Source organism: Lethenteron reissneri, chromosome 64 (genome assembly GCF_015708825.2).
Source record: "Lethenteron reissneri isolate LAM-NWPU_2019-01 chromosome 64, ASM1570882v1, whole genome shotgun sequence".
Taxonomy (NCBI): Eukaryota; Metazoa; Chordata; class Hyperoartia; order Petromyzontiformes; family Petromyzontidae; genus Lethenteron; species Lethenteron reissneri.
Window position 1 is genome coordinate 9,015,948 of NC_083842.1, and position 13,738 is coordinate 9,029,685.

Below are 13,738 nucleotides of genomic sequence, written 5' to 3' on the forward strand. Positions count from 1 at the left end.
CGTACCCGTACCCGGCCGCACCAGGGTCGCAAACGGGTACCCGTACCCGTACCTGGCCGGGTATGGGTAGCCGGGTATCGGGTAGGGTACGGGTATCGGGTACCCGGTTGCGACCTCTGCCTCACAGGGGAGAGCGTTGACATATTTAACGAGCGTATCTCTGAGATTGATATTTTTTAAAAAACATCATTCCGCAATATATTTCTCCATATTTGTATTATTTCGGTGGGGTATCTATAAATGGATCGCGCTGTACCATAAGTATCGATTTTGACTTCAGACTTTCGTGACCGCAGGAATTCATATTCTTGCATTTGGAGGCTTTGTCCCCTCTTTTCTCTCCGCCTGATGAAGACCGCTCGTGTTGCGATCGAAACGTCGCGCGTGGATTTTTTGCTTTTATTATCCTCAATTTATTATTGAAAATGTTAATTTTATTTAATTACACTGGTCGACAACAACAAAAATAATTTCTAGCCCGGACTTTTGCAGCTGTTTTAGAATAATTTCAGGGTGTTGATTCCAAATCTGATCTCAGATTTGCTCTATCACATCTCATATTTATGCTATCGGCATACCCCATTTTCATTGATTTTACCCGAAATTAACTCTGTCACTTATGATTGCAAGTTGTTGCGAGTCAGTGACTGCTTTAGTGTTCAAATATGGTGCTGTACTTTTAGGATAGTGTGTTTATAATATCATTTTATATAGATATCCACATTTATTTAATATTTTTCTTCTGCAGTTTTTTTTGAAAATGCAATATTTGATATCTAAAAAACCTGATGTGATAGACAAAAACTGATGCCAGATTTGGAATCAGCACCCCAAAATCACCTTAAAACCGTTGGAATACCTTATGCCAGAAAAAGTGTGTTGACCAGTGTTATTTAATAAGAAAATATTATTTACAGCGGACTGACATTGCGGACAATTTGCCCGCTTCGGATAAGATGGGCAGAGAGATCTTCTGACTTGTAGCTGTTGATCGTGGCTTTAACTTGCGATGTCTTAAAGCGCGCACACACACAAACACACCGGGCAATATCATAGAGCCACGCTCAGCCATTTGTTCGTGCCTCAAGTGAACTCCACCCCAAGGATTCATCTTCTTGGTTCTTTCGGTAAAGTCAAGTAGAAGGGAAGTAATAAAATAATAAAAATAAAACATTATTTTATTACTTCCCTTCTACGTGACTTTACCGAAAGAACCAAGAAGATGAATCCCTGCAGTCACGAAAGCTTTAAATCGAAATCCACCCCAAGGATCAAGAGGAGCCGAACTGAAAACCATCCCCTCTCATGCTTCGAGGGATTCAAACAGCCATTGCCCCAAAAAGCCCTCCTCGCAAACAATAAACCACAGGCACATTTCCATTCCTTCAGATTTCGTTGCTGCTGCTGCTGCTGCTGTTGTTGTGCAAGCAAACCCGGTGCCTTCGCCAGCAAGAGAGAGAGAGGAAAAGCAACCGAAGAAACTTCGGGGGGAAGAAAAAAGAGAGAGAGAGAGCCAAGCCGAGGCACGGTCGAATCCCTTTGCGTGTCTGGAACCTGACAATTGCGCGGCTGACACACGACAGGCATTTCTCAAACGTGCAGCATCCAAGGCATTGGGGCAGACGCCCACGTGGAAAACGCAGACACATTCGCAGGCGATCAACGCAGACGACCTCCCTCCAAGGGCTCCTCTCCACGAGCCACGCATCTCGTCATCAAGCGCGTTCCAAGTCACGTTGCGCGCAATCAGGCGGCAATCCCAACGTGGCCGGTTCAACAAATGCAGGTTCGCAAATCCCGACCCCTCCACCGTGGGTCCTCCGGGTGCAGGAATTGCATGCACGCAATGTGGCAGGCATTGCAGGCAATGGGGGTGGGTGGGTGGGAGTTCGGTACCTGGAGTCGAACTGATGTTTTTTGGAGGTGGTTAGGCTGTGAGGGCAGAACGTACGCGTGGAATGGGAGGACACGCGGTGAGGTTAGGGTTTCACACAGTACGCACACACACAGTACACACACACACACACAGCGCACACACGGTACACACGCACAGTACACACACAGTACACACACACAGTACACACACACAGCATGCACACGGTACACACACACAGTACACACACACAGCACACACAGTACACACACACACAGCACACACAGTACGCACACACACACAGTACACGCACACACACATAGCATACACAGGGTACACACACACAGTAGACACACACACAGCACACACACACGGTACACACAAACAGTACACACACACAGAACACACACAGTACACACACAGTACACGTGGCGATGTTTACACAGTACACACACACAGTACACACAGTACACACACACAGTACACACACACAGTACACACAGTACACACAGTACACACACACAGTACACACACACAGTACACACAGTACACACACACAGTACACACACAGTACACGTGGCGATGTTTACACAGTACACACACACAGTACACACGCACAGTACACACACACACAGTACACACACACAGTACACACACGCAGTACACTTGATGATGTTTACACAGTACACACACACAGTACACACGCACAGTACACACGCACAGTACACTTGATGATGTTTACACAGTACACACACACAGTACACACACACAGTACACACACACAGTACACACACACACAGTACACACACAGTACACACACACACACAGTACACACACAGTACACACACACAGTACACACACGCAGTACACTTGATGATGTTTACACAGTACACACACACAGTACACACGCACAGTACACACGCACAGTACACTTGATGATGTTTACACAGTACACACACACAGTACACACGCACAGTACACACGCACAGTACACGTGGTGATGTTTACACAGTACACACACACAGTACACACACACACACAGTACACACACAGTACACTTGGTGATGTTTACAAAGTACACACACACAGTACACACACAGTACGCGTGGTTATGTACAAACACGGCACACAGCACACGTGGTTATGTACACACAGTACACACGCACAGTACACACACACACACACAGTACGCGTGGTTATGTACACACACCGTTCAATGGCTGGGATGGGAACGCACACAGACGAAATGCATACGACTATGGGATGTATACATTAGATTAATAATCATCCACGCGTGTGGATTTCCTGTTCGTACGTGGTACCTACCACGCATTTGTTAGTCATTTCAAGTCAGTCAACCCACGGCACCTGGGTGTCCGTCTCCTGACCTCCTGCACCTAGCCTGGCACAAGCCACTTTGTGGTGAAGGACGGTCGTTGTTGTACAACGCGTGCTATACGGGGAGCGGTGGCGCAGTGGTTAGCACACTGCGCTACGAACCCGGGGACCCGAGTTTGATTCCCGCTTCACGGCCAAGAACATTGGCAGCGAATATCTGAATCGGTCCTGGGCCTCTGCAGTTTATCAACATCGCCACTGGGGAGACAAAGGCGGCCGGGCGTGGTGCGGCACTTGCCCCAAAAAGTCTGTTGAGGCTACACGGGGGATCTGTCTTTTTGTGTGTGTGAGACCAGATTTATCCAACTTTATGGGATATGATGAAGAAGGGCCCTTGGCCGAAACGTCGCCGATTATTGATGTTCTGCTTTTAATGCACGACGTTAGAGGTGATAGACACAAAGAAAAAAAACTTTTTTCACTTGCGGTCACACTGATTGATCCAGGCACGGAGTACGATCCATTCCAGGTTTTTTTTGCGTGTGTTAATGTCCGTGTGTGTGTGTCTGTTGTGTGGTGCATCAGCCAGTCATCTCAGTCATCTCAAGCCAGTCAGTCAACCCGTGGCACCTGCTGGGTCTGCCCCGTGACCTCCTGCCAGAGGGCGTTCGACACTTCACGTGGCCTCAAGGTGCACGTGGCCTGGCACAAAGCGTCGTGGTGACGTCACCGCCACTTAGTTGCGAATGGCGGCTGTTGTTGTTGTGTTCAATGACTCTCCGTCATGTTGAACTTCTTTCTTTAGAGCCATGCGCCACTCAACCCGCAGAATTTTTGTCCAATTGGCCAGAGAGATGAGCTCGGTCAACGTTTACGATGGGTTGTTATTTCATACCCACCACCACCCCTACGTATAAATAGATAACGTCAACGTTATACTTGTAGGAACCTCCTGGTTACACCAGCCCACAGGGGATTATTGTGTCCGTCCGTCGTGCAGGGAGGGGCTGGGTGGGGAGGGGAGGGTGGGGAGGGGCTGTGTGGGGAGGGGAGGGTGGGGAGGGGCTGGGTGGGGAGGGGCTGGGTGGGGCTGGGTGGGGAGGGTCGGGCTGGGTAGGGGGTGGGAGGGGTGGGGCTGGGTGGGGAGGGGCTGGTCACCCCGTGGTGCCCTTATAAAACTCAACGTTTAACCTACTCACGCCGGCTTGTGCCCGCCCTCACAGTCGGCCATATTTGCGGAATACACCACGCGCCGTTGACCCTGCAGGCCATTGACCGAGCAACCCAACGTGTTCCTACCAGCTCCCTCCGCAGCAGCAGGACAATGTGTTTGTCTTTGTTGTGCTCTCACCCTCCAGGTAGTTTCGTGCGAAGCACTTCATAACTTCATCGATGAGGATGACGGGGAGGGATATCTTCAGCACCATGAGCCATTTCGTCAGGTCCAGAGGACTCACTTGGAACACCATCTGTACACACACACACACACCGTGCAGACATCATTACTACACCACCATCTATATACACACCGTACAAACATTACTATACTACCACACACACACACACCGTGCAGACAACATTACTACACCACCATCTATATACACACCGTACAAACATTACTATACTACCACACACACACACCGTGCAGACAACATTACTACACCACCATCTATATACACACCGCACACACATTACTACACTACCACACACACACACACACCGTGCAGACAACATTACTACACCACCATCTATATACACACCGTACAAACATTACTATACTACCACACACACACACCGTGCAGACAACATTACTACACCACCATCTATATACACACCGTACAAACATTACTATACTACCACACACACACACACCGTGCAGACATCATTACTACACCACCATCTATATACACACCGTACAAACATTACTATACTACCACACACACACACACCGTGCAGACAACATTACTACACCACCATCTATATACACACCGTACAAACATTACTATACTACCACACACACACACACCGTGCAGACAACATTACTACACCACCATCTATATACACACCGTACAAACATTACTATACTACCACACACACACACACACCGTGCAGACATCATTACTACACCACCATCTATATACACACCGCACGCACATTACTATACTACCACACACACACACACCGTGCAGACAACATTACTACACCACCATCTATATACACACCGTACAAATATTACTATACTACCACACACACACACACCGTGCAGACATCATTACTACACCACCATCTATATACACACCGTACAAACATTACTATACTACCACACACACACACACCGTGCAGACATCATTACTACACCACCATCTATATACACACCGCACACACATTACTACACTACCACACACACACACACACCGTGCAGACAACATTACTACACCACCATCTATATACACACCGTACAAACATTACTATACTACCACACACACACACACCGTGCAGACAACATTACTACACCACCATCTATATACACACCGCACACACATTACTATACTACCACACACACACACCCCGTGCAGACAACATTACTACACCACCATCTATATACACACCGTACAAACATTACTATACTACCACACACACACACACACCGTGCAGACATCATTAATACACCACCATCTATATACACACCGTACACACATTACTATACTACCACAAACACACACACACCGTGCAGACAACATTACTACACCACCATCTATATACACACCGCACACACATTACTATACTACCACACACACACACACCGTGCAGACAACATTACTACACCACCATCTATATACACACCGCACAAACATTACTATACTACCACAAACATACAAACACCGTACAGACTAGATTACTACAAAGAAGGCAAAGATCTCCCGTATATTCTCAACAGACTGTTGGGGCAAGTGCTGTTAGCGAGCACCGCATGACGGCCTGGCACGGGCGCCGTTGTCTTTTTTTTACACCGCACCAGTTACTCATTTGAGACTGAGTCGACCTAGGGGAGGCCCCGATTCAGATAATCGTCACTGGGTGTCGTTGAGCGTGAGCGGGCATCGAACTCGGATCGCCGGGTTCGTAGGGCAAGCGCGCTAACCACTACGCTGCCGCTCCCCCACCACCTCCACCACGACTGCCTTGACCACCACTGCCACCACCAACACCACCACCACCATCACGGCCTTGACTACCACTGCCACCACCAACACCACCACCACTGCCTTCACCGCCACTGCTTTCACCACCACCTCCACCACCACCTCCACTACGACTGCCTTGACTGCCACTGCCTTCACCAACACCACGACTGCCTTGACTACCACTGCCTTCACCAACACCACGACCACCACCTCCACCACCACCTCCACCACGACTGCCTTCACCACCACCACCACCTCCAACACCTCCACCACATCCACCACGACTGCCTTGACTGCCACTGCCTTCACCACCACCACGACTGCCTTGACTACCACTGCCTTTACCAACACCACGACCACCACCTCTACCACCACCTCCACCACGACTGCCTTCACCACCACCACCACCACCACCTCCAACACCTCCACCACTTCCACCACGACTGCCTTGACTGCCACTGCCTTCACCACCACCACCACGACTGCCTTGACTGCCACTGCCTTCACCAACACCACGACCACCACCTCCACCACCACCTCCACCACGACTGCCTTCACCACCACCACCACCACCGCCTCCAACACCTCCACCACCTCCACCACGACTGCCTTGACTGCCACTGCCTTCACCACCACCACCTCCACCACGACTGCCTTCACCACCACCACCACCTCCAACACCTCCACCACCTCCACCACGACTGCCTTCACCACCACCACCACCACCTCCAACACCTCCACCACCTCTGCCTTGACTGCCACTGCCTTCACCACCACCACGAATGCCTTGACTACCACTGCCTTTACCAACACCACGACCACCACCGCCACCACCACCACTGCCACCGCCACCAGCACCACCGCCACCGCCACTGCCACCGCCGCCACCGCCACCGCCGTGTGTCCGTACCGGCAGGGGTTCCACGTGAAGGATGAGGAAGTGCAGAGACATGGAGAGCAGCATGGAGCCCAGGAGCCACAGGTTCACCCATGGCGGCATGCGCACCAGGGACTGGTTCTCCGACAGACTGCAGAGACAAAGGTCATCATCCATTTAGTACGTAAGCATGGAGGGGGGGGGCGGGCGGGGGGGGGGGTTAACCCAAATGCGTACGTCACACGGCGTCACAAAAAGTCAGACCCCCCCCCCTCAAATATGACGTCACAAAGCTCTGCCCCCCCCCCTCCCCCAATAAAACAAACATGCTTCAAATCGCTTTAAACTATTGTCATTGTAGTGCGTATTTAATGTGGCGCTGCACTCTGATGTTGTAGGAGAAAACATTTATGAAAAAGTCTATTTCATTAAGTGGAACGTGTTGTCTATATTTCTTTAAAGTAGCGCATTTTGATGTGAGGGGCTGGGTGGGGAGGGTGGGGAGGGGCTGGTCACCCCGTGGTGCCCTTATAAAACTCAACGTTTAACCTACTCACGCCGGCTTGTGCCCGCCCTCACAGTCGGCCATATTTGCGGAATACACCACGCCGCCGTTGACCCTGACTATTGACCGAGCAACCCAACGTTCCTACCAGCTCCCTCCGCAGCAGGAATGTGTTTGCGGCGGTGGTTGTTGTAATTATTGCGGTATTAGTAGCTGTGACGGCGATGTTGGTGGCGGTCGTTATTGTAGTTGCTGGTGAGCGGTGCCTGTGTTTGCTCGCCTGTTGAGGGCGTTGGACATCTCGATGGTGACGAGCACGGACAACGCCATGGTCATGGGGACCGGAGACTCGAAGATCTCGCAGTCCTCAACGTCGTGGAACGCCGGATTGTCCGGGCCGCACTGCAGGAAGTGGCTCTGCAAACACATTGACCGCACCGCGCTGGTCACAACGACTCCGCTCCCATCAACCGCTGCTGGTCACACCGCACTCACCGCGGTTGGCTATGTACGGCGCGAAAGAAGTTCACCACGAACTAAACCATTTTTATTTCACCAGGTAAGGCCCACTGAACTATGTAGCTCTTTTTAAATCCTTTATATTAAGTTTGCTTGCTTGCTTGCTTACGACCGTGCAAATCTTTCGGTCGTTTTTTAACCCACTTCCCGTGATCCAATCGAGCTGACATTTTCCACACAGACTCGTTGTGCGTGACAATTAATGTTCGTAAAATTTTTTTTCCAAAATTTTACACTTTTTAGGACAAAAATATTATATTTAATTACCCATTGCTTAATGCTGCCAGACAATCATCTGACCCATAGGTGGCAGCCATCTCAAGCCAGAGGACGAGAGGACTCTAGCCGCCACGCATTATAAAGGATTTATAGTGAAAAACTTTGTTTTTACGGGTTATACTTATTCAGAAGCTCCCTTACGGCAAATGATAGCCCAACGAAGTGGCTTATCGTCAGGTGGACATCTACAGCAGCCAAATACTCTGAACGGCGTGATGCTGATTCTAAATGCGGAGGGAGAAAATCAGAGGACCCGGAGAAAAATCCACACGGCCACGGTGAGAGAGAGAGACACCGCAAACTCGAAATATACAGGCGTCGGGGTCGGGATCAACCCACGACCTCCTGTATGCCAGGCGAGATGGCTAACATCTCGCCACGCATACATAGATACACCAATCTCACCCCTCTTAACCGCACTGTGTTAACTGCGCGTGATTAACAACAGTACTGCTTGTGTGGTTGTTTGTGGCCGTTTGTGTGTACGATTGTGTGTGTGTAGTGACATAAGAAGGGAGGGGCTGCTGGGGGCTCTGGGTTCCCGGGCGGGTCCAGCCTCTGGGCGCCAGGCGTTGGGTTCCCAGGGGGTCCAGACGCTTAAGCCTCTGGGCGCCGCCAACGGGGGGGGGGGGGGGGGCTGTGTGTGCTCTGTGGGATGTCTGGTGGCGCACACGGCCCCACCCCTCGTTGGACCAGGCATAAAAGGAGAGCTCCGTGGACGATCGGGGCCAGTTGTAACTCAAGACCCAAGACCCACGACCAGCCATCTGAAGACCCTGGGATGCTGTGAGAGCGAGTGGTGGGACTCTGGAACTCCCGACTCTATGACCTTGTGAGAGCGAGTTCCAGAGCGTAGCCAGAGTAGAGTATCTAGGCTGTGTAGCTAGGCTGTGTACCTAGGCTGTAACAGAGTATCAGGACTGTTGGAGAGTTGGACTGTTGGAGTGTTGTATTGTAATAAAGAAGTTACCTCTACAAGTGTCTCCGGAACCCGTTACATGTGCATTGTCCGTGTGGTTGTGTGTGTGGTTAACTGTGTGGCTGCGTGGTTGACTGTGTGTGGCTGTGTGCGACTGTGTGGTTGATTCTGTGGCTGTGTGGTTGACTCTGGCTGTGTGGTTGACTCTGGCTGTGTGGGTGACTCTGGTTGTGTGGTTGACTCTGGCTGTGTGGTTGACTGTATGGTTGTGTGGTTGACTGTGTGTGGCTGTGTGCGACTGTGTGGTTGATTCTGTGGCTGTGTGGGTGACTCTGGTTGTGTGGTTGACTCTGGCTGTGTGGTTGACTCTATGGTTGTGTGGTTGACTTGTGTGGCTGTGTGTCGCTGTGTGGTTGATTCTGTGGCTGTGTGGTTGACTCTGGCTGTGTGGTTGACTGTGTGTGAGCTGTGTGCTCGACTCTGTGTGGTTGTACGTGGCCGCGTGTGTGTCGATCACCACGCACCAGCTGGTAGTAGCTGAGGTGGGGCCCGTCCTCGGCGTACATGAACCACCAGGCGGCTGCTCCCACTGTCGCACATCCCACATAGCCTGGGGCACGGGGGGAGACATTCGAGTTGGATGAGGAGGAGGGAGACACAGGGAGGAGGACGAGGAGGAAGGGAGACACAGGAAGGTCGAGGGAGACAGGGAGGAGGAGGAGGAGGGAGACACAGGGAGGAGGCGGAGGGAGACACAGGGAGGACGAGGGAGACACAGGGAGGACGAGGGAGACAGGGATGAGGAGGAGGAGGGAGACACAGGGAGGAGGAGGAGGAGGAGGGAGACAGGGAGGAGTAGGAGGATGAAGATGGAGACACAGGGAGGAGGACGGGGAGGAGGAAAACACGGATGACGAGGAGGGAGACGGGGAAGAGGAGGAGGAGAAGGGAGACAGGGGGTACGAGAAGGAGGGAGACAGGGAGTCTCTACAACGCAGAGCAAAACCCACCACCGCTCAGGCCCTGTCACGGGACACCAATGGACCGTGACAGGGCCTATTATTTATATAATTTTATTATTTGTTTTAATTATTATTTATTTTTTACCTACGTGACTTTACCGAAAAAAACCTAAGAGTACCAATGGACCCTCCCCCCCACACGACCCGACGACCCACGGTACGCCCTCACCTCCGATGGCCATGTATCTGAAGAAGAGCCATCCGCTGATGAGGCCCTCCTTGGGGCTGCGAGGAGGCTTGTTCATGATGTCCAGGTCGGGGGGGTTGAAGCCGAGGGCGGTGGCCGGGAGGCCGTCCGTCACCAGGTTCACCCACAGCAGCTGCACGGGGATCAGCGCCTCGGGGAAGCCCAGGGCAGCCGTCAGGAAGATGCTGAATTGGTGCGAGTGGAGGAGAGGCGGGGGGGGGGGAGAAGGGAAAGAGATTGTGAATAGAACTCGAAGTAGAGAATCATGGAGTGGCTGTGTTGCGGGTGAGGGGGCATGGTGAGGACATCTGAGATACGGAGACGGGGGATTTGAGAGAGATCTGGATATGCAGGAGGGATATGGCGACGATGTGACGACAGGACGTAAGGGATAGATATTGGAGGGTACATTTGGATGCTAAGAGGACACTGAGAACATGGGACACCAGGAGACAAGGTGGGACAGTTGGGTATGAGGACGCAGGGACACACAGAGCCGAGGACAGAGATGGACAGGCGAAATGAATACACAACAGAGGAGACAGTGAGAAAGAGAGAGAGACGGGCACACCGAGACAGCTAGGGACGCAGAGAGAGAGAAAGACGTGGACACAGGGACACAGGAAAACAGAGAGACGCCCCAGGGACACGGGGATACGGAGAGACATAGAGAGAGAGAAAGACGTGGACACAGGAAGACAGACAGACGCCCTAGGGACACGGGGATACGGAGAGACACAGAGAGAGAGAGAGACGCACACACGGGGGTCGCATTCGGCAGTGCGCTCCTCACCACACGACCTCGCCCACGTTGGAGGAGATGAGGTAGCGGATGAACTGCTTCATGTTGTTGTAGATGGCGCGGCCCTCCTCGACGGCGGACACGATGGAGGCGAAGTTGTCGTCGGCAAGCACCATCTCGGACGCCGACTTGGCCACGGCCGTGCCGGAGCCCATGGCGATGCCGATCTCGGCCTTCTTGAGCGCAGGTGCGTCATTCACGCCGTCGCCCGTCTGATGGGGTTGGGTGGGGAGAGACGGGGAGTGCGGGGAATTGCGGAGCGTGAGACACGGGGAGAAGCGGCTGGCACGATAGGAGCACCAGCGCGGTGGAATTCGCCAGCAGCAGCGGTAGTACCTCTACTACCACCACCATCATTATTAATACCACTGCCACCACAATCATCATCACAGCCATTACCGCCACCACTACAAGCAGCTTCACAATCACCACCACCACCAGCAGTAGTACTTACACTACCACCACCATCATCATCATCAATACCACTGCCACCACAATAATCATCACAGCCATTCACGCCACCACTACAAGCAGCCTCACAATCACCACCGCCAGCAGCAGTAGTACCTCCACTACCACCATCATCATCATCAATACCACTGCCACCACAATCATCATCACAGCCATTACCACCACCACGACAAAACCAGCCTCGCAATTAGCACCACCACCAACACCACCAGCAGCTCAACAATCAACACCACTGCCCCCACCGCCACCACCGGTACGTCACTCACCATGGCGGTGATCTCGTCGTATCCCTGCAGGTACTCCACGATCTTTGACTTGTGCGAGGGCTCGACACGGGCGAAGCAGCGTGCACGCATGGTGGCAGGTCCCTTGTCGGAGCTGGGCAGGTCGTCGAACTCGCGGCCCGTGTACGCCTTCCCTTCCACGTCCTCGTCCTCCGTGAAGATGCCGATGCGACGGCAGATGGCCACGGCCGTGCCCTGCGCGTGGGAGGGAGGGGAGTGGAAACAAGTAAACCCGTAAAAAAAAGTTTTTCACTATAAATCCTTTATATGCGTGGCATCGGGGCGGCTAGAGTCCTCTCGTCCTCTGGCTTGAGATGGCTGCCACTTATGGGTCAGATGATTGTCTGGCAGCATTAAACAATTGGTAATTAAATATTTTTAAAAAATTCCCCAAACAGTGTAAAACTTTGGAAAAAAATTTTCACGAAAATGCATTGTCACACACAACGAGTCTGTGTGCAAAATGTCAGATCGATTGGATCACGGGAAGTGGGCTAAAAAACTACCGAAATATTTGCACGGTCCTAAGCAAGCAAGCGAACTTAATATAAAGGATTTAAAAAGAACGGGACCAGTCACGGGAAGGAGAGGAATGTCTCCTGATCGCCTCGAGGCCAGTGAGGGCACCGCGATGTTGAGATGTCAACTACTTCGCCCGCAATACAGGAGGTCGTGGGTTTTCGAACCCGACCCTGGCACCTGAATATTTGGGGGGGTTTTCTCCGGTTCCTCCGGTTTTTCCATCCACATTTAGAATCAACATTCGTTACTGTTATATATTTCCACGTGGCAAGCCACTTCGTTGAGCTATCATTTGTGGCCAGGTCACTTCGGAAAAACAGCTGTATAGCTAACTGGGCCTTAGCTGGTATAATAAAAAACACTTTTTTAGCTTTAAATAGTTGTAGAGTACTCGTCACACGACAGACACAAAATCTTAGATGTTCAATGACCCCCTCGGAGGAGATTTCCCAGGAGAGCCACCTCTCTCGGGAAGAGGACCATTCTGCCAAACGCTGGGTTATGGTGGCTGACAAAGATCCCCCGTGTAGCCTTAACAGACTGGAGGGGCAAGTGCTGTTAACGAGCACCTATGAAGGCCGGAACGGTACACGAGGGGGTGGGTGGCCAGCACCACGCCCGACCGCCTTTGTCTCCCCAGTGGCGATGATTACACATCGTTTGAGGTTGAGTCGACCTAGGGGTGGTTGAGCGCACTGTGTCAGGAACCTCGCAGGCTGAATTCGATTGCTGCTGACGGGCAACATCAGTGGCATAAATATATACTTTATCTACAAACCGGTCCTGGGAATCCCCCTAGATCGACTCAGCCTCAAACGTGTACCCAACAGCACTGGGGAGACAAAGGCGGCACCTAGTTCGCCGTGCAGCCCTTTCGTAGGTGCTCACTAACAGCACTTGGCTCAACAGGCTAGTCAGGCAGTACGGGGGATCTTTGTCTTTTGTGTGCGCACTT

The 13,738-nt window shown here is 51.8% G+C and overlaps 1 protein-coding gene across 2 annotated transcripts in view; it reads right to left on the reverse strand.

Moving 5' to 3' along the window:
* The window catches only part of ATP2A2 (ATPase sarcoplasmic/endoplasmic reticulum Ca2+ transporting 2), a 42,437-nt gene that overhangs the window by 4,088 nt on the left and 24,611 nt on the right, over positions 1–13,738 (reverse strand). The window contains exons 16-23 of one of the 2 annotated variants that reach the window (XM_061577740.1): positions 12,244–12,456; positions 11,498–11,718; positions 10,687–10,889; positions 10,020–10,105; positions 8,059–8,195; positions 7,307–7,424; positions 4,563–4,680; positions 1,897–1,932 (exon numbers count right to left, since the gene is read on the reverse strand). In XM_061577740.1, the coding sequence (XP_061433724.1) occupies positions 1,928–1,932; positions 4,563–4,680; positions 7,307–7,424; positions 8,059–8,195; positions 10,020–10,105; positions 10,687–10,889; positions 11,498–11,718; positions 12,244–12,456 (1,101 nt within the window). In that variant the 3' untranslated portion in view covers positions 1,897–1,927. The remainder of the gene's footprint in view (positions 1–1,896; positions 1,933–4,562; positions 4,681–7,306; positions 7,425–8,058; positions 8,196–10,019; positions 10,106–10,686; positions 10,890–11,497; positions 11,719–12,243; positions 12,457–13,738) is intronic. The other variant, XM_061577739.1, reaches the window with a different exon arrangement.